Below are 22,003 nucleotides of genomic sequence, written 5' to 3' on the forward strand. Positions count from 1 at the left end.
TTAAGGGTATTTTTGACAAAAAAAAACAATAACTAGGGTATTTTTGACAGGAAAAAAAACAATAACTAACTTTTTGAATTCCCTTAATATATATAATAATAATAATATAATATATATAGAATATAGATTATTATTATTATTATTATTATTATATAATAAATAAATGTATGATCAATGGCTCAACCAATAACATAAAACATACACTATATAGGGAAGATTATCCATTTATCACGCCCACACTTTTTAAAACCTAGATTTTAGTATATAATAAATAAATATAAGATCATTGGTTCAATAACATAATATACTCTCCCAATATTTAGGACCTTTTGGATATATACTACTATAAGTTTCTTTAAAAAACTTTCTCCCCTCTCCCCTTGTGTATGTTAAAAATACATAGTATTCTAAAAAAAAAAAAAATTTATAAAACCTAACTTTTATTATGCAATAAATAAATATATGATCAATTGCTCGACCAATAATACAAAACATGCCATTCTTCCGTTTGAAACTATTTATAAAAAGGAAAAGGCTTTATAAAAAGAAGCTATTATTCAAAAATTAATTAATTATGGTCTCAATTAGTGCCATACAATGAATAGTGATTCTTTTTAAAATAAGAAACAATATGATACACCAATTACATATATATCCAATAAAAGTTTTATAATCAATCGACATCCCGTGATGTTTTTAATATAGAAGTTGAAATACTTTTTTCCTCAATTATCGAATTATTAAAAAAATATCATCTCACACGTTAGAAAGAGCTTACACAAAAACCAATTATCAACAATCCAGGAAAAAAAAAGAAAAAAAAAAGAAAAGAAAAGAAAGGAGAAGATAATCAACGATCAATTATTAATGAACAATTATTATTCGATAGTTGCACTTCCACGTCGCCGTCATTGAAATAGAAATTTCACACAGCAGGTGGTTTACCCAAAGCTTCTCATCCAATTTAAAAACACCTGTCACCTATATAAAGTCCAATTTCCTTTCCATTTTTTATTATTTAATTTTTATGTTTTTACCCCTCTCAAAAAAAAAAAAAATTTATGTTTTTACCTCACATTTCAGATTTCACATATATTTAATCACAAATGACAAATAAATAATATAATAGCCGCCTTTCTGGCTTTCTTTCTCTCCGAGAATTTTATATCCTCACGGAACCGAACAGAAAGATTTTTTAATTTTCTCCCTCACTCTCTCGCATACTCTCAATTCTCACAAATTTTCGCGAGAAAATTTGCAGAAGAAAAATAAAAAGAAAAGCGAGCGATATGGATTCGACGCCGGTGAATTGGGAAGCTCTGGACGCTCTAGTAATCGATTTCGCCAAATCAGAGAAGCTCATCGAAGACTCATTCTCTTCCTCTCCACCTCCCCCTCCTTCTTCTTCGATTTCCTCTTCGTCTTACCATTCGAGATTGATCATCTGGAGGATCAGACGGTCGTTGGAGGCCGGTGACATTGATATCGCCATGGATCTCCTACGCTCCCACGCGCCTTTCATTCTCGATGATCATCGCCTTCTCTTCCGCTTACACAAACAGGTGAGTGTCTTATGCTCCGCTTGGTTGCCGATAAAATGCTGGAGGCATATATACAATTTGAATTCTATTTAATATTCTTGTTTGTTTCCTTGCTTTTCCGGGGCAACCAAACGCTGCGTTTTGTTATCTGTTTTAAATATTTGATTAAATTTCTGAATTTTGTTTGGTTTGGCCAAAATTTTGGTGAAGAAATTCATAGAGCTGTTGAGGAAAGGGACCGTCGAAGATCGCGACTCTGCAATTGCTTGTCTGAGGACAGCTCTCGCGCCTTGTGCTCTTGATGCCTATCCGGTAATTTCAATTCCATTGTTTTTTGCATTCTCTATTTTTCTTTCAATTTCATTATATATACGGTAATTCTTATTTCCTAGTGTAGGAATTGTGTTAGCCATGAATGCATATATCAAACTTGCTTTGGGAATAGGAAAGGGATGTGTAAATAAACTAGGTTTGATTCAAAATTGATTTTCCTCAAATGGCACTTCCCTCTTCCATAAAGAATGGAATGGAGAGTGAGGACTATGTGGAACACTAGCTGTTCTTTTTTTCTTTTGTGGATGATAATTACACAAGAGAACACTATTTTTGAGACTGGCACTTCCCATGCCACTGATACCGGCCTTTCCTAAGTTCAATCTCAGATTTTGGAAAAATACAAATAATTCCAAACTGCAAGAGTAGTATTCCCCAATGTTGGTGCAAGCATGAGGCACACTTAGGTGCAAAGGTTTTTTTAATGGATTTTTTTTTTTTTTTTTTTAAAGTAAAGTACACACCTAATTGATGTAAAGTTCACATTAACATTTTCACAATGAATTCTAGGTGGTAAGTTATTATTGATTCTAATCTGGATCCACCACTAACATCACTTTTTTACTCACTAATAACAACTTGCCAAGTAAGATTTGTTGTGAAAATGTTGTGGACGTAGTATTACTCAATTTGAAAACAATTATTGATAGACAATATGAGTATTAAGTCATCAACTAATGATATATAATTTTCTTGTGCTTTACAAGATATACATAACCATGATCAAAATAAAGTGCATGGTTAAATAATAAAAAACCAATGCAAATCAATCCTAAATCACTAGCCTCATCATCCTCATTAATTATAGGACTGTCGTCATTAAGATCACACCTTCATCATATTACCCATATGTACTTCATCTAAATTAAAAGTCTCTTTGATATAGGATAAATCCAAATCGAAAGCAATAACAAAATTGAAGAACTGAAAAAATAAAAATAAAAATATCCTAGGAATGAGCACATAGGCTTGGATTCATCACCATGCAAGAAAAAAAAATCATGAATTAACACTTGGGGTTGGCTGAAATCAATAACAGACCATTGAGAGAATTTCAATGGAAATTTTATTGATCAAGTAGACGGTTTCGTTGGAGTACACAGTTAGCCCTAATTTTAGTTGATTTAGGAAAGCCCAATTATTGAATTAGAAAAATATACTTGAGCCTAGTAAATTAAATTAAATACTAATAACCTGATGAACTAATATGACTTAAAATAAAATCCAATGTACAAGTAGTAAACATACAAGTTACTTATAAAATTAAACAAAAATTAATTAAAATAATTTTTCTTCGGGCTGCTTGCATCATTGTCCTTTGGTTGGGAAAAAAAAAAAACTTGTGCTTGAGTTTTGAAGTGTTGAATGATAAGAACTCTCGCATGTCGTATTTGTACTACCTCTTGAAGCACCTTTAGCAATACTAAGAACAAAGTAGCTTTCTGTTTCACCATATCTTTAAATTTTTTTGGACTGATAAAATGAATGGGTGGAATCAATGTTGCAAACAATATAGCTTTGTCTTGATCTATAGGAAGCACCATTGTATCGAGCATTTCCACTTCATGCACTATGGAAGGTTGATGAGTAGCAGATGCATCAAAGTTATTTTTCACATTTGCACCCTCTAATTCTTTGCTCTCTTGTTGAATTTTCCCTTTATCAAGTAGTGGGAAATCTTTCTTAGCAGTGGTAAGCATTTTGCTTGACTTTTCAACAGGCTTTATCAAGTTTTTTTACCCATGGTTTAGTTATTTCAGCTTGCTGTTTAGACTTTGTGGTATGCTCTTCTTGCTGCACTGGTGATATAGAAACATATGTTGACAATATGTATGGAAGACCATGAGGTTTAATATGGTGTGCTAGTGCAACTTGTTCTTTCACTAAAGTTGCTAGTTTTTGTTCCATGATAATAAAAAAACTGTGTGCCTGATTCGGGTACATGTTAAATTTGGCTCTGGTACCAAACTTTGGTGTAGGACAACCAAAAGTAAAATAAATTCTAGGAATCAACACCTAGCCTTACCTGGAAGCAGCACTATAAGTAAGAAGAAACAAAATTTAGGAATCAGCACTTTTGGTTAGTTGGAACCTAAGAAGCATGGGTACATTTTCAGGTATGGTACAATATGGGATACTGTGATATGACAATTTCTGGAAACATAGGATACAATACAGTGGGGATACTTGTTTTAATTAAAATTAAAATATATTTTTATTTATATTTGTTATATTGTTAAGCATATATCAATTTAAGTGCAATAATGGATAATAAAGTGAATCCATGACTATTAAATGATGTTTATAATACAAACCAAGATCCAAAAGAGTAAATAAAATATAACTAGAATTCAACATTGAACCAGTATATATAAAATATAAATTAAAATCCTCATAAATTTGGGCTCTCTCTCACTATCGGGGTGTTGGGTTACGACCATATCCGGGCCGTATCAAGGACTATCATGGGTGTATCCTAGACGTATTGACACTTAAAAAAAAAAAAAAAAAAAATTTGGGACACGCATGCAGAGGTATCTGGTATGGATACATATTAGATACCAGTACTTGAGCAAAAATGGAGTATCTCTGTATCTGTGCTTCCTAGGTTGGTATTAGCAACAGAACATTGTGAAAATTTCAACGAAATTTTTTTTTAATCAAGCAAACAGTCTTCCTTGGATCATAATTGCATGCTTATTATAGACTACTATAACTCAACCCTAATTCTATTTTGTTGATTTGGGAAAACCCAATCAACGAATTACAAAAGTACTTGACTTTGAGAAAGTAAATAAAATACGAATAACCTAATTATTTAATAATACCTAAATAAAATCCAATGGGAAAATTGTAAAAATACAATTGATTTTTAAAATTAAATAAGACTAAATTAAAATAAAATTGTCTCCACATTCTTTGCATCACTTTCTCTCATTAGGAGTATGTTGTGAACAAGAACATGAACCTATTGCCCTATTAGTTACCTCACTCTTGATTTCATGTTGAATCTTTCTTCTTCAACTTCAGCAGCTCTAGCACTCTGGTCCACTCTGTGTGGTGAGATAGCTTGGTCACTAGATATTTTTAATGTCTTCTTGAATTTGTGACTAGGGATTGAAAGGTAGGCTTATGTGTATTCTATTAGACCATAAGATTGGTTTTTCTATAGCAAATCAAGGGCCTATATCAATAACATTAAGATACATTAGGATCTAACAGTTAAATTTACTGAGTGATTTATTTTTAATAAATAAATTTAAAAAAGCGCTTTTTTGTGCTTTGGGCTTATTAGAAAAGCTCACTAAAGTGCCCTTTTCCAAAGACGCTTGCTTGTGCAAAAAGTGCATTTAACTTGGGTTTTGCACTTTAAGCATGCTTCAACACACTTTTACCAACACTAGTAATCCTTGCAACTCTCTTTCTACCAAGCAATGAAGTAAAAGATAATCCATTGATTTTTCCATTTACCCTAAACTTGGGGCACTAATTTGGGCCAAATTAGCTCTCTCTCAAATTATTATCTGGCTGTATTGAGGAAAAAATTGACCTCAGGAGGCACAAATTTACTCTATTACCCTTACAAGGGAACCTTTATGTTCTACCCCTTAAGGACCTTATGGTAGGACTTAGCCTTACTTGAGTTCCTAATAGTGCAGTGCCATTTTAAAACATCCCCCAATTGAACCCATGAATATATGCACTTTAGAAAAATTTGGAAGAAGATAGATGTTTCAAATGGTGCCAGTAGGCTTTATTATTAAGAAATGGAAATTAGCATGCTTGGAGTCAGCACTCATTTCTTAGAATTTTATTGGGAGCATTAATGCCAATATATATATATATATATATATATGGGTTGAGTTCAAGTTACACCTGGTGTAACTCTAAATAATGTTACACCTTTGTTTGTTTTTTGGGATGTTATATATAGAGTCTCATTTAGAGGTATTGGTGAGGATAAGATGTGTTGGACACGAGTAAGGGCTTTGAGGTAAGCAGTTATTATCAGGCTTTGTTGGGAGTATGTACTCAGTCCTTCCCTTGGAGAAGTATTTGGAAGCAGAATGTTCTTTCCAAAGTCGTGTTTTTTGTTTGGACTACAACCTTAGGAACTATCTTGACTATTGATAATTTACGTAAGAAGAAGGTGTTGATTCTAGATTGGTGTTATATGTGCAAAAGTAATAGAGAATCGGTAGACCATCTTTTATAACATTGTCCTATTGTTTATGAGTTGTGGTCTATGGTGTTCACTTTTTTTGGTATCTATTGGGCAATGCCAAATATTGTGGTTGAGTTCCTTGCATGTTGGCAAGGAAATTTTAGTCGTCATCGTAATGGTGTTATTGGGATGGCTGTCCCTTATTGTTTAATGTGTTGCATCTGGCGGGAGAGAAACAACCAGTGTTTTGAAGATTCTGAAAGGACTATAGCTGATTTAAAACTCTATCGGATTGGATGTCTATAATAGGAAGTCATTCTATTTTTTGGGTCTATGATTTGATGGATGCTTGTAATTTATGTATTTGATTATTTTGGTCCTCTGCTGTACACTTCCTGTATACTTGGGTGACTCATTATTATGTTTAAATAAAATTTTCCTTACTTATTAAAAAAAAAAAATATATATATATATACTTGTTATGGAATTTATATTTTGGAAATTTTGCCATTGAATTACATGTTCTATATGTTCTTAATACTCATGTCAATTGGATATTATTTACCATTCGATCTATAAACTCATTTTTTAGGCATTATTTTAAACTACAAAAACTTGAATATAAACAATTGATTGATGACATGGCTATTAATCTTTCATCATCTTGAAATTTTGTAAGCATGAAGAATATACAAATATAATGTAATTTAGTAGTGGATTTGTCAAAATTCGCATCCAATTAAAAAATATTGAGTGATGTAACATCGCTTAAAGTTACACCAGGTGTAACTTGAACCCAACCTTATATATATATATATATATATATATATAAATGCCCATTGGTCTGAAACTTTGTAGGCATATTACTTGCAAACATTCATAAAGTGGAATTATTTGGTGGGAGAGGAATGCTTGAGCTTTTGAGGGTTATGAAAGATCTATTTATTACTAAAGTTTTTATTCCTCAATACTTTGTTTGAGTGGATAAATGCTTCTGGGCTGTTTTCCTTTACTGCTTTGCTTGAGTTGCTAGATCAATGTACTTAATAGCATTTAATTTTGGAGTATTGTTTTACGCTCCCTATGTACATGGGTGGTGCCTTTTTAGTCTTTTCTTTTAATGAAATTTTACTTATAAAAACAAAAATCATGTGAAGTGGAACTTGAAATCATATGAAATGTTGCAAGCTTATTGTTTTTTTCAATTCCTCCCATTGATTGAGGCATCTTTTCTTTCTTGCTCTCTCTGTCTCTGTCTCTGTTCATTTTCTTTTGTTGCATCATTTGGAATTTACAACTGTATTTGAGCACATTTAATTTCTCTATTCTTTAAATAAGAGGGTTATCATCATAGAGGATGATTAGTTGAATTGCTACCTTTTATCATGTGATTGGAAGATCACTCCTTCAACCTGTCACTGGGTCTTATGAGGAATCCAATATGACCTTCTGGATATCTAAATTGCTAGCTTTCATTCATTGTCACCTAATGTATCTGTAAGGGCATTGAAAAAGCAATCAGAGCAGATTCCATCTTCAAGGCTATTTTAGATTAGTGAATTATATCTTGAACCCACTGTGGTTACATGTGTTGTAGACCCTACAAATAAAATCCTGAAAGCTTAAACTATTTGGTTTTAGGATTTTCCTTCTTGTTGAAGATTGATTTTAAAATGTTGTTTTGACCACGTAAACTTTATGAACTTTGTGTTGTTAGTAGCTCTAATACATGGAATTGGATTGTAGTTTATTATGTGTCATAAGTATGTTATTATGACTAAGAAGTTGGCTCATGTTTTTAGTGTACACTAATCTGCCAAATTAGAATAATTATTTAACCTTATAGGTTGAGGTGCTATTTTAGAACTCTACCCAGTTTTTGTATTGGCTTTGCCCCTTGTTTCCAGCTCTGCTTCTTCAGCCAATATGCCTACATTGAAGCACCCTCTTGGAGTTGAATAATTTTTTAGCCTTGTTTGATGTTTTTTGGAAAAGAAACCAAAGAGCAAGAGTTCTCAATATCTTGGATCAGTAATTCATAAAGATGGAGAGACTGAAGAAGATATGAATCATAGGATGAAATCAAGTGGATGGAGTAGAGAAGTGCACTACAAGAATTGCGTGATAGTAGAATATCTATTTAGTTAAAGGGAAAATTTTATAAAACATCTTCCCCAATGTACTTGGGTTAAATAAAAGTATTCGTTACCTATCAATTTTTTTTTTAATAAAACATCTGTAAAGATCAGCTATTCTCTATGGTATTTTAATGTTGGGCTGTTTAGGAGAAACATTTATATAAATTAAGTGTAACTGAAATCAGAATGTTAATATAAATAAGTGGAAATACAAGGAAATATAAGGTTCGGATAAGGGGGAGTTGCTTAAGATGGTTTGTTTCATGTGAAAGTTAGAAATTAATGCACTACTGAGGAAGAGTGAGTTGAATCAAGTTGAGGGAATGAAAAACGGTAGAGGAAGGCCTACAACAACATTAGTAGAAGTAGGAAAAAAGGACATGTCAATTTAGGAGGTAACAAAGAGTTTGACTTTCTGTAGAATAGATTAGTCTATTGAGGATCTAAAGCTGACCAAATATTTTGAGACTAAGCTTGGGTTGTTGTTTGCTGTGGTTTGGATTTATTTTTTTATAACAAATTTTTTGAACCTATTAAGTTGAATTTAATAGTTCTCTTGTTTAGTAGTGAATTCTGACAGAGGTCTGTATTTGTATTTAAGGAAGCATATGAGGAGTTCAAACATGTTCTTCTGGCCTTTATATATGACAAAGCTGATCAAACTTCTCCAGTGGCAAATGAGGTGCGATGTATTTGATATTTTTATGGATTTCTTTTACTTTTTGTTGTTTTTGTAGACAGTTGTAACTCTTTGATTTATCTGTTATTTGTTTATATTTGTGTTAGACCTTATTTATCAAGATCAATTGGTTGAGTCACCTATTAATCACATGATATTGTAATTCATATCAATTCTGTTTTTTCTTCCCTCTTCCAAATATAAATATCCACCAAAAATGTGGATACAGTGTGACTTGCGATGCGTTCAACAATCTTGAAAGCTTTACAATAATAATGGTGTTCTAGAATTTGTTGCATGTAAAATGTTTATAAATAGTGATTGCATATTTGTTTTTCTCACCAACTTGTCAAGTACCAAGATGAGAGATTGTTTAGAATATCATGGTAATAAGTGAAGAAAGAGGTACTTTTGTGCAGTTGGTTCTTTGGTTTCAATTGTTCTTTATTTTTGCTGCTAAGTCTACCTAGGCTTGCGGAAGAATTTAATTTTTGAATTGTAGATTTTGTTATTTGCTTTATGATTCCACAATTTAGTGTGGGTGGTTGTTAAAGTGATTCTGTGTTTGCTGGTCTTTTCTCTTCCACAAAAATGATAGGGATCTTAGATAATAATAATGAATGTTAAGTGAGCATATGATGTTCTTTTTCCTTAGCAATTCCTTGGATTCCTTGAATTTGGCTAATGTGATTCTTTATGACGTTTTGAAGCAAATACTTAACCAAACTTATGTGCGATGTGGAAGGCACAAGTTTTTTTTCCATACATTTGCTGCGTCAATTTGTGGCTTGTATTTGTATCTTTGTGTACATATCCCATAAGTTATTTAATTTTCGGCATGATTGCTTTTGCTTCAACATTACTAAATACTCAAAACTGTTCTTTCTCTTCCAATTAATTTCTAGACGACGTTTATAATCATATGATGTTTTAGTTGAGAGATGAAGTTTGGTATTGCCATTAAAAGTGTACATTATATTCATATATTAAGCTTTTAATAGACAGTATATGTGTTAGATGTATAAACTTTCATCCTTTATTTTTTCAGTGGTCAGAGAGGAAGAGATTTGACATTGCAGGATTGATGTCATCTGTCTTAAGAGCTCATTTACATGCATATGATCCAGTCTTTTCCATGACATTGAGATATTTGATAAGGTTATCATTGAGCTTTATTCTTAATTCACTTTCACTTTATTACTATTATTTCCTCAGATGCATGTGTTCTTGTGATGCATGTGGTAGATTGACTCTATATTTTTCAATTTTCTCTGTGTTATGCAGCATACACAAAGTATATTGCTTTCGTCAAGGAATTGTATCACCCATTTCAGATCTTACTCAGAGGTTGCTTCTTGAGGAACGTGATCCCCCTGCAACCCCACATGAGAGTCTGTATGAAGCACCTCCTTTTGATGAGGTGAGGTTTTGAAATTACAGCTAATTGTCCTTGGTTCCAAATCACAGCTATTTGTCCATAGATGTTAGATAGAGGTAAAATGTGGATTATCTTATAATGTTAGCGTCTTAATGGGCTGACACATTGAGAACAGTATTGAGTTTGCATGTTTGATTTTATTATTATTAAGTTTGTTAATTTGCGTGTTTGATTTTAAAAACCAGGTGGACATTCAAGCTCTCGCACATGCTGTAGAGCTCACAAGACAGGGGGCAATTGATAGCTTGAGATTTTCGAAGGGTGATTTATTTCTGGCATTTCAGGTTATCTAATATTAGTCTATCTAGACTTTATTTCATCATATCCTGAATTTTCATCTATATTTTACTACCCTGATCCTGAGGCTTAATAATGTCTTTTACCCACAATAGAATGGCTAATTGATTTCACTAAGAGGTTGTTGACTCCAAATGTTTGTACTTGTGGCTCTCTTTGGAGCACCCTGTGAGGAGGCATGGGAGAGGCATATATATTATGATCTAATACTAGTTGTGCATTTTGAGAATTAAATCAAACTTTTCCATCATCAGTTTTTACCATGTTTCCTCTCTCTCTCTCTCTCTTGTTTATTAATAATTGAGTCATCTACAGAGGTGTTCCTAATTTGCCTAGCCTTTATTCAAAGGTTGAGCCAATAGAAACATAGTAGTCAAGCTCCCTAGGAGATATCTGTAAAGCTTCTTCTTTCAAAATTCCTTTCCTAGAGATCACGTTCAATCCTATCCCAGCATTACCCTTAGTTTTACCTGTAATTTTAAGATGAGCATCTTAACATTTCTGGAGGTCTTTTTTTATTGAAAAAATGACAATATGACCTACCAATGCTAAAATTGTATATATTTGTTTAATACCTGGAAAAGGACACATATACTATCCGAGCAACCAAAGAAGAAGAAACAAAAAGGGCAAGCTGGAAATGTTTATTTCATCTACTCATATCTATTTGAGTTGTATGTTTGCTGTTCCTCTGCATTTAAATCTTTTAACGCAAACATTTTTTGTTTTATATCATTTTAAACAATGTGCTTTCATTATGCTCTTTAAATCAATTAGTAGACTTCTAGGTTTCTTGTTGGGAGGTGGGACTACCTTATTTTTGATAGGGAGGCTGGTCTATGTTGAGCCTGAAAGATGTTATTATTGTCTCTTTTTGTTGCAGAATGAATTATGTACGATGAGTTTGGATGTTTCCATGCTTGATGAGCTTGTTTGTGAGTATTGTGTTTATAGGGGAATTGTGGATTCTAGCCTGGCATCCACTTCAGGTAAAAATCAAATTTTGATGCTTTTTTATTCTTATTCTTTTTCCAATACTCTGATTATTTCCTACCAACCTATTTATCATGATTTCAGCATCAGACATGCAAACAGTTTCCGAACATAAAGTTAATCAACCAGAGCCTGGGTATTGTTCATCAAGAAATTGTTCTCTTGAAGCGGATTCTGGTGCCAATAAACATTCTGACGGTGAGACCTCCATTAATAATACTCACATGGATGCTTCTCCTGAAAATAATGCTGATGTGAGTAGTAGGCAAGGAGTGGATGTTGAATTACGGTATGCTTGTGAGCCAACGCGCAACCATGAAGACTGTAGCACCAGTGGGTTGCATCAGCCTGAAAATCCAAGAGTTCTGCAGAGACATAGAACCCATGGAACTGGAGAAAGGAGTAAACGCAAGCGTTGGAGGGGAAGACATGATGACCAAGGTTTAATATATGGTGTTCCTTTTGACCTATGCAGCAAGCAAGAGCTTAGCACGACTACCCTGTTTTCCAGCACATATATCTCAAATGGACAAGAGGTACTTGCGTGATAATTTTTCTTATTCCTTGTGTTAAGTGTTAAGTTTATTATTGACAGAATACTGTTCTGTAGGGCTCAGGGAGACCCTCCATGTTAGATATTAGTAGCAGGGAGGATAAGTACGATATTGTGCTATGGATGAAGGAACTAGCTAGCAAGGGAATGGCTGCAGAGGTTGTGGAAGAAGTTAATGCTATGGATCCAAACTTTTTTGAGCAAAATCCTATGCTGTTGTTCCAACTTAAGCAGGTTAGTGGATACCATATGACCTATGGCTTCTATGAAAGAAATATTTTCCACTAATATAAAGTTTAGGCTAAAGTTGATTTTACAGTTTACACCCTTCAAGTTTGTGGTAATTATCATTTTAGTCCCTGAAGTTTCAATTTTTTCTGCCAAGTTTGCCACTGTTGTCAATGTGGCCATTGCAATTAGAAAATTTTCTGATAGTGACATTAAAAGGATGTAGTTTTAATTTTGTATGATTTCTATTCATTACAAAATGTTTTCCAAAATTTATAATATTTAGGAAATGAAATAAAAAAATTATTTTTTAGCCCATTCAAACCTAGCCCCTCTTCTCTTCCTTGCCGCTCCGCCATTACTGCTCTTCTCTTCCCTATTGCCACCTAAAGCAACATGCTGCTCCACCTTCACCCAAGCTCGTTGCCCTAAAACAATTGGATCCTTTGATCAAAGGCTCCTCTTTTATCATCCTTGAAGCCAAAACCCATTTGGGGCTTTCCTTGAACACTTTTTCCCAGCCGTCCTTTCCTTCGCATCTCAACCCCAAGGCCAGACCAAGCAATACCAACCCATTTTTTCACTCCTCCCCTTAAGACTCCCGAATGGTTGACTTTCCCAACACTACTGCCCCTTGTGACTACCTTTTCATCACGATCCATCCCTTCTCTAACACACTAACCAAACAACTGACCCCACTCCATGAACCCACCTCACACTGCGGATTTGTGTATGTGAGTGGCTTTATGTATGTGTTGTGGCTTCAATTGGTGCAGAAAATGGGTTATGGTTATATCATTTGTGGATCTTGTGGCTTTGATTGGTGTGTGGATCTTAGGAGTTTCGGGGGATTATGGCTGTGTGCTATGGGTGGTGTTTTGACCATGGGTGTTAATGTTGGGTACTATTGGTGGTGTTGGAGTTTTAGATATCAGGTCTTTGGGGGATGGGTTTGGTCACGGGAAGAGGGGTTGCTTTGGCATGGGGATGGTTAACTGGGAAGGGGGTGGTTTTCTGTTGCTTTGGGGTGGTTCATGGAATGAGTTGGGGTGATTTTCGTTTTTTTTTTTTTTTTTTGGATACAATCAATAGTTGTATCTAATGCACAAAACTCACACTTTTGCAAGGTCTTAGAGATGATTGGTAGACAGCTTTACCCCTAATTGCTTTGAGAAAATCCAGTGCACAAAGCTCACATAATATAGATGGAGTGGCCACAATGATAATGATTGTAAACTTAGAGGACCAAATTGATAAAATTTAAACTTGAAGTCCAAATGACAATTGATCCAAACGTAAAGGGTGTAAAATGAATTTTGTCCTTATGTTTATATATGTTTATATGAAATTTCTATGAGTTCTAGCTAAAATGGCATCTCCTCTCGTTGAGGGTGAGGTTGTGTTACTTACCAATAAAATGTAACTGTTTGCTCTATTTGCTGCTTTAGGTTGAGGTTGTGTTACTTACCAATAAAATGTAACTGTTTGCTCTATTTGCTGCTTTAGGTTGAATTCCTTAAGCTGGTCAGCTTTGGTGACAATTCTAGTGCTCTGAGGGTTGCATGCTCCCATTTAGGTCCTTTAGCTGCTCGTGACCCTGCCTTGCTGAAGCCCTTGAAGGAGACATTGTTGGCATTTCTCCAACCTAACGAAGATGCACTTGGGAAAGGCTTGCCTTTGCATGCCCTTTCAACTTCACTCCAGGTATGGTTTGATTTGCAGAACTAATTCATTTCTCTTTAGCATTGATGCATTGTTCAGCCTTAATGATGTCTAGGAAATAGTTTGATAGAGTTTTGATACAAATGAACTCTAGCTCAAATTAAATATTCTCTCATTTGCAAGAACAGAGTGCATGGTATTGTCATGGGTTCAAGATCCACTAGGCACATCTAACTTACCAATCAAAAGATATAGATAGAATTCTGATAATATACTGTGATTAGTTTTTTTTTTTTTTTAATGACTTTTTCTTGATCATATTGTGAATAAGTGTCCTTAGGTTTTATTTATAGTTTGTATTTTTTTCAGCTATGCATTACAACCAAAGGCACAGGTGGAAATATTGAGGGAATTCATACTTCTATTTTGGCAATCTATTACGAGTCCTTTGCAATTTCAGCAAAATGTCAGTCTATTAGTGATAGTTCTCTTTGATATGGGGAAGGTCTGGGATTCATCATCTGTAAATGCGATCAGACAATTGGCATTTTCCATTTTTGTAATGACAAACCTCTGATCTTTTGAATTTTAACAACTGATTGGGGGTAAATGTTTGTGGTTTGTATTATTGACAATGACAACAACCAAGCCTTGTTCCCAAAGTTTTGGGGTCAGCTATGGAACCTCAACAGGCTAGTTAGGGTCGGCCACATTGACTAGAAATATTTAAGTATAAAGAGATTAGATTAACCATGGAGTTGCATTGTGGAAGTTTGAATTTTTTATTTTTTATTTTGTGGGACATTTGTGGCAAAAAGTTGTAGGTTTTATTATGTTTTGCATGAATTTAAAATTTTTGCAGATTATTGCTCTGTTATAGATCTTCCTTGGCTTGCTTTTAAACATAGTCAAATTTTAATATATTTTTATGTGGGAATAACCTTGGCAAGTGATGCTATGAATGTACTTATTTATCCTCAGCATAAGTACGAATTTAAATGCTATTTTTTTTTCTTATAAATCTTGGATAGGTTGCAATTGGTAGAAGGCTTGGTATTGAAGAACCCCGGCTAATGAAAATAATGAAAGCAACACTTTTCACTCATAATGAGTGGTTTAAACTTCAAATGTGTAAAGATCGATTTGAAAGCCATTTGAAAATTGATTCCTTGAAAGAAGTTAACACTGCCTTGCTCACTGCTGCTGCTATGTCGAATTCAAATGCTGACAGTTCTGCCCTTGGATCTTCTCAAGTTACAATATCTTCAAGCACTAAGATTTCAGAAGATGGTAGCAGTCCAACTCAAGTATCATCTAGAGATGTTGTTTGTGATGAAAATGCCATTCTTAAAGTAATGGTGAGTTGTGGATATATTTTACTGGTTAATAATGTGAAGTCTAAATAATTTTTTCTTCTGCAAGCTCATTTAATGACACTAGAAAATTTCATCATGACTTCCTTTCCATTCTACAACTTAGTAGTGCAACTGTGCAAGGGCAAAAGGTTATGGAGCTTTCTTTTTCAGAGTCAAAAAGGATTCTCTTTTCTACACAAAAAATTTTAACGCTGCACATATGTAGGAATAATTCAATTACTATCATCATCCGAAAGCATTAGTGTGTTCTTGACATCAGGGCCTATGCCTGCGCTCGATTTTTTCACATCTTTGTGGTGGTTCTAGTTCTGAACCACTTTGTCTTTAAACCTCTATTTTTAACTACATTGAGGTTTTTCTAAGTGCTTTCATCTTTTTTTAATTCACATAATTGACCCCCTGCCCCTCCTTTTTCTAAACTTAAATTAGCATCTTTTGTCAGAAATTTGTTTCTTACAAGATTTTCTCATATTTTGGTTGCAGGAGTTTTTAGCTTTGCCAAGGGCAGACGCTATTCATCTTCTTGCACAGTACAATGGAAATGCTGAGATGGTCATTCAGCAAATATTTGCGTAGTCTGGAGTGTAAAGGAGTACTATATCTGAAATATATTTGTTAATATTATTTTGTAAATATTATTTGATTCAATTTGAGCCATACATTTCCATTTTGCGGAAGTAGTTGAAAGGGCAAGCCTCGCATTATATAACCTCGGTTAAATTGCATTTTTGGCTCTCCAAATTTCATTAATGTTCATTTTTGTACACTACCATACGGTGTTGATCTAGTTTGAAAAGTCTGCCACTGATGAAATGAATAGATGATTGATTCAAGTGTTTAATGGGATTGTGATTCCTTTTGTGTAGCTACTTGCAGAACTGGTCTAATCTGAGTCATATTATAATAATTATTTGCAGGCTTGCACTAGTATTTGTTATGCAGATTCATGGAACCACTGCCCTTGATATTATCACCCGGATAAAGGGCCACAGATTGGCGGATGATCAACAGTCCTTGGGAATGGCTCCATCTATTGTGTTTTGTGAAGTATTTGCTTCTCATTTCAACTAGGCTCCTGAAGTGGAAATATAAACCAATACCATCTAAGACAGGAGGGGCTGATTGCATCTTTAGAGATGGTAGGAGATGTACCATTGGGCTTAAATAATTGTAATATTTATTCATATTGCGTCCAAGGAGATGTCAAGTGTTTTCAACTGAGACGTCCCCGGTGCAAAGCCCTCTTCCCCCAACTATATATATATATATATATATAAATATATATTTATATATATATATATATAAATATATATTTATATATATATATATATATATATATATTCATATTTCATGGAGTTTGATCTTTGCATGAAAACCTTCTGCACATATTTTATGGGTTGCAATAGAAGATTGAAAAACATCTAACACTATGGATTCCATTCCCAGGCCTCACTATTCTCTTTAAGGAATCAAAAGCTCCCTAATGTCGCGGCACAGTTAAGGGAAAAGGAAATTGTCAAATATGTTACTCGTGTATCTCAAGAAATAGGCTCTCTTTCTAAATGAATAAATAAAAATAGCTTCTTTTAAATCATTGGTCTTTCTGAGATACCAGAAAATGAAAAATAGGAGAATGTCAATTGTCGAGCATGCATGTTGATGCTGGGAGTGGGGGAAGGGGAAGCATATTAGGAGTAAACTAGTGCAACAGATTGATTTTCTTAGCCTGGGCATTAAGCCCTAGACGGCCGGAGAGAAGTGCTACTTATTGTAAATCCCTAGTATCATTATTGTCTGTAATTCTTGCTTAGCAATTAAAAAATTGCAAATTATTCTGATCCATCAGTTTATGACTGAAGTAAACAACAAATCAATTTATAACTTTTATTCGTCCCATTTGTAGCATAAAAGAAACGGAGATCACTAATTTGCGCCTTTGTTGCTTTGTGATTTTGAATCTCGGACTTTCTTCTCATCCGAAAGTGATTTTGCAAACCTGCAAGCATTGAACCCGATGCTTAGAAAATCAGTATAAGAGATGGATGCTACATGCTTGGCTGGTTTGCTTGTTCAACGTTTATGATCAATTCAACTAGCCAAAACCCTAGTATCAACTAAATTAATAAATTATGGTCAGTTCTATATGTCCCTTTTTCAGCTAATTGATGTCTACTTTCAAGTATGAATCATGGAATATGGATCCTTAATTTATAGAAAAACTTAAAAAGGTCAACAAAAGGAAAGTGTTACCACCTTTTTAGGGCTGCCTCATTGGTTCCACCATTTTCAACCGGTTCATAGCGACCAGTATCCAAATTTAGGCGAGTAACTGGATTCTCTAGCAACTGTTCGCCCACCTTCACTAGATTTCCCAAGTTCTCCTTCGTAGATACATCAACAGAAGACAAATTACCGTGTAACGTATCGATCTGGTCTAGCATTCAAGAAGAAAGTCACTAGTTACTCATATGTCATAGTATGTGAAATTAGAAAAAGTAGTACTTCAATAAGAAAACAGATAATTTTTTGAGAGTTTCTCCCTCTCTCTATATTGACTGATTTGTGTGAATATCTTTATTCTAATCTATGATCAAACAAGGGCACACCTATTGTCATCGTTATTATTACTTTATCATTGATCTCAAGTCAATGAAAGAGCGAGGTCTACTCTTTAGGGACATAGGGGAAGTTCACCTATCAAAAAAACAAAAATGCTAAGACTATACTTTTGTTACAATTTGTCACGTACGCAAATTGTGTGGAGTAAAAGTGGTGGGTCTATATGAGTACACAATTCTACAAATCACAACTCACCATATAAACAAGTTGAGATAAAGTTGTGTCAAAAGTTATGATCCTAACACTACTTATAAAATAGGTTGAGAAATAAAACCATCCATGCCAGACATTAAAAAAAAAAAAAAAAAAACCCAACGAATATGCTAATTGAGAAAATTGTTTCTTTTAGAAGTAAGAAGTTAAGTTTTCAAAGTATGACTAACTGTTCGTTGACATTCGTATGTGCTCATTTTGACATTATATGCTTATTTATTTAGTAATTATGATGATGTAGAGATTTTTTTTTTTCAAAGAGCATATAAAGGAACAAAGAAAATAATTAAAAGTTTATGACTTTACTCTAAATATAATACCGATTAAATCTCTTGGCAAATTCAAAAATAAATAAAAGACTTCATAATAGTCAATATATGTAAAAATATATATATATATATATATTTGGAATTAATTCACCCAAAAACAAATATACAAATTTGAACCATTCGAAAGATAAATTTAATACTATACATACAATAAACATATTTTGAGGTATTGGGACAATTTTATATATCAATGAACAGTTTGGGGAGGCCATATTATGTATTGGCTACAGGGAATTTTAAAACCATAAAACTTACAAGGGAGTTTTTCAAAACTCTCAGGAGTAGGTAGGAGGGTCATTGTGGCTCGGCCACTAACTAAATTATTATTATATGTTCATAATCTTCTTATTGGAGTGTACATTAATTCACAGACTTGCTATAAATTTTGGCTTGATTGCCTGTCTAGCTATCACCTATACACCCTTTCCTTGTCAAGGATTTAATTTTCTCTTGGAATTTTTGTCCCTATTGAATGAGTGATATGGATTTTTTTGGGTTAATAATCGCCATCAAAAAGCAAGATGCACTTGTTCAACTAAATACAAAAGGAATAATTCTATCCTTGTCGCAAGATATCATTCACACAAACTTTAATATTCACCATTGATTTTAATTTCAAGATTAAAAATAATGGTTTTTGTGAACGAGAGTTTGCAACAATAGCATTATTATCCATGCAAGAGAGAATATAAATGCTGACTTACATCTATTCGAAGGTAGTTATTTTCAGAATGAAGAGCTTGAAAAATCACACTATTGTGGTAATCAACCATATCCTTGCTTGAATCACTGTAACAATCTATCAATGGACTATCTCCATCTTCATATAACCAAGATATCACACCCCACTTTGAAGCAGTTTTAGAATTGTATTTTTGTTCACTCGTGTCTGAGCCCGTCCCTATTGAGATCACAAGCAATTGATCATAGGCCATGGGCTTAATTGGCAAGAAATCTGGGTTCTTGTTAATAATCTGTTTGGTCACTTCACTGATGGCGATCAGTGTCTTAACTCAGCACAAAACCGAGAATATTAGTTTCATGATTGATAAGTAATTATGCATGCAGGAATTTGATTCTTGTCAAAAAAAAAGATTTTACCGGATTATTGGCAGCCACACCACCATCAACAAGGTTGAAATCTCGCACGCTTCCATGTGTATCTTGGTTACTAAAATAGTGGGCAGGAAAAAAAGTTGGGGCTGCTGAGGTGCCTATACATATGTCTGATAATGCAGCGTCTAAGATTGGATGGTTTGTCAACTGCATGAAAATTTTGCAATTCTATCAGGTTGCGTACAAGGATTTGAAGGAAGAAATTTAGATTTAAATTTAAAGTAGTGCTAGAAGAGGTTTGAAATATGCACATATTGTTTATGTTAATTTCATGAAGGGAGTGCTAATGACTTTTAGGTCTTTATTTTTAGTGTATCCAATAGAGACTTATAAGGGTCAAATCTTTCCTCTCCAATTAAAATGTTGAAAATAAAATCATGAACAATATGATCCCTTTGAAATATGTGTAATTGAAATTATGGAAAATCTTATTATACGCTCATTTTACGTACTTCAAACTCACTCTTTTGAAATCATGTTTAAAATTGTGAAATTATGTTTTTAAAACATGAATTCCTAATCTTAATTGAAATCATGTTTTCGATTCATATGACAAACTAATAATATGTGTATGTTGATTGATAAGTGAATAATAAAAAGTATGTGAATATCATTATTTTTAATGTAATTAAGTAGAACGTGGTATAATGGTATTTCAAATTCACCTTTAATCTTTTTTTTTAATAGGCCTGGATAACTTCTAAAACTTATGCCATTTTGCTAAAACTTCATTAAAGCAATTTGTAGAACGGACTACAACACATAACCAACTATAATGGTTGAAGTCTTTTCTTAATATGCTAAGCAATAAACAATAAACACAACAAAAAACCATTAAAAAAACAAACAAACAAAACATAGAAACCACCACAACCTGAAATGAGGAAAAAATAGTAGGCTGAAGTTTCTTGATGTCAAATGTTGGAACAACTAGATTTGTCAAGGTTTGGTGAAACTTCGTATCCCCTAATTCCTTTCTTATGAGCTTGTGAAGATACTTTCCATCATATTTGGGTCCCGTTAAAATTTTCACTAGATTCACAATTGACGCACATATTCCACTGTGTTCACAAAAACCCAAGAGCAAAACATCCTTAGTCAATATATATAAATATGATTTGCATGGTACAAAACTTTGACCTAGATACTAATTAGCACAATATGAATGAATAATCCATTTCAAAATTTACCTTGCCTGCGGGAAGATTTTGGGACAGTTATCAAGGTAAAATGGTACTATATCTTTGCCAGCATATAAAGGTCGATTATTTTCATTTGGTGCTACCAACATGCCTGCAATGAGACCACCTGTACTTGTCCCAGCAACTACATCAAAGTAATCGGCAAGCCTTACTTCCTCGCCATCTAGCTCCTACGACCACAAAACCCATAGAGTTACTTGATTAGAACCAAATATACAATAAGCCTTAATGGTCTTAGAATTTCTCAAATGTACTAACTTGGGAAATTCCATGAAATCTTAAGAATTATTACCTGAAGTTGAGACTCGAGGTAAGCAAGAATGACTCCAGGAATGATCCCTCTAACACCTCCTCCATCAATACTAAGAATTGTAACAAGATTTCCATGTGATGGAGGTTGAATTTTGAAGGATGATGATGATGATGCAGTTTTGTCCATTACTAATTTGTTGAAGTTTGGAGACAAAATATTCGTAGAAAAGGAGTATGTATGATAAAGAAAAATGCAAAGGATTTGCTGAGGCAAGAAAACGAAGAGCTTATAGAAGTTTATCACCCCAAGTAGTAAAGTATATATAATGTAATGCTTGTTTGAGTGTACATTGTTTAGTCTATTTAATTGGTTTACGACTATTGACCTGAATGCAATTGTGCTAATGAGAGCCTGAGGCTGTTGTGATTCAATTTCTTGTTACCATTATTAGTACGTAGTTTGTTTAGTCAAAGCAAAATTCTAAGTAAACAAAAAGGAAAATCCAGCTGACTTTGTCTGTGTCTCTTTCAGAGATCGAGGATAGGTTGCTGATTGCCGAAGCTTTGATCTGGTTTGATTTTGGGTTTTGAAAATCTTGGTAAGGAAAATTATCTCACATGGATGTGTATATACTCTGGCATATCTATGACACAGTAATTAACATGGAGAAATAGTTTCTCATGAGAACGTTGTTTTCTTAATAATCTTCTCATGTAGTCTTATATAGCTAGGCCTACGTACGCACCTAGACCTTATAATCACTGACCACATCTTTGTACATTTTAGAGGCAAAGTTAAATTGAGGAGTCTTTACTAGCTCTAAGTTATTTTCTTCTTTGACATCTTGTCCAGTAAGTCTAATGACAAC

The 22,003-nt window shown here is 33.7% G+C and overlaps 2 protein-coding genes across 2 annotated transcripts; one reads left to right on the forward strand and one right to left on the reverse strand.

Annotated features, from left to right (window-relative positions):
* The first annotated feature begins 1,119 nt into the window (after positions 1–1,119).
* On the forward strand, positions 1,120–16,177 carry LOC115994709. Its single transcript, XM_031118941.1, has 12 exons — positions 1,120–1,562; positions 1,752–1,853; positions 8,779–8,859; positions 9,905–10,014; positions 10,141–10,276; positions 10,480–10,578; positions 11,475–11,580; positions 11,669–12,120; positions 12,195–12,371; positions 13,872–14,069; positions 15,059–15,385; positions 15,887–16,177. The coding sequence occupies exons 1-12, from the start codon at positions 1,290–1,292 to the stop codon at positions 15,977–15,979; spliced, it is 2,154 nt and encodes a 717-aa protein (XP_030974801.1). The 5' UTR covers positions 1,120–1,289; the 3' UTR covers positions 15,980–16,177.
* A 1,094-nt stretch (positions 16,178–17,271) lies between these two features.
* LOC115994710 (patatin-like protein 1) lies at positions 17,272–21,389 on the reverse strand. Its single transcript, XM_031118942.1, has 7 exons — positions 21,175–21,389; positions 20,871–21,052; positions 20,555–20,741; positions 19,666–19,827; positions 19,269–19,571; positions 17,657–17,832; positions 17,272–17,399 (listed from the first exon to the last, which is right to left on the reverse strand). Exons 1-7 carry the CDS (start codon positions 21,319–21,321, stop codon positions 17,327–17,329), a joined length of 1,230 nt encoding a protein of 409 aa, XP_030974802.1. The 5' UTR covers positions 21,322–21,389; the 3' UTR covers positions 17,272–17,326.
* Between the last annotated feature and the right edge of the window lie 614 nt (positions 21,390–22,003).

This window comes from Quercus lobata, chromosome 6 (genome assembly GCF_001633185.2).
Source record: "Quercus lobata isolate SW786 chromosome 6, ValleyOak3.0 Primary Assembly, whole genome shotgun sequence".
NCBI classification, from domain to species: Eukaryota; Viridiplantae; Streptophyta; class Magnoliopsida; order Fagales; family Fagaceae; genus Quercus; species Quercus lobata.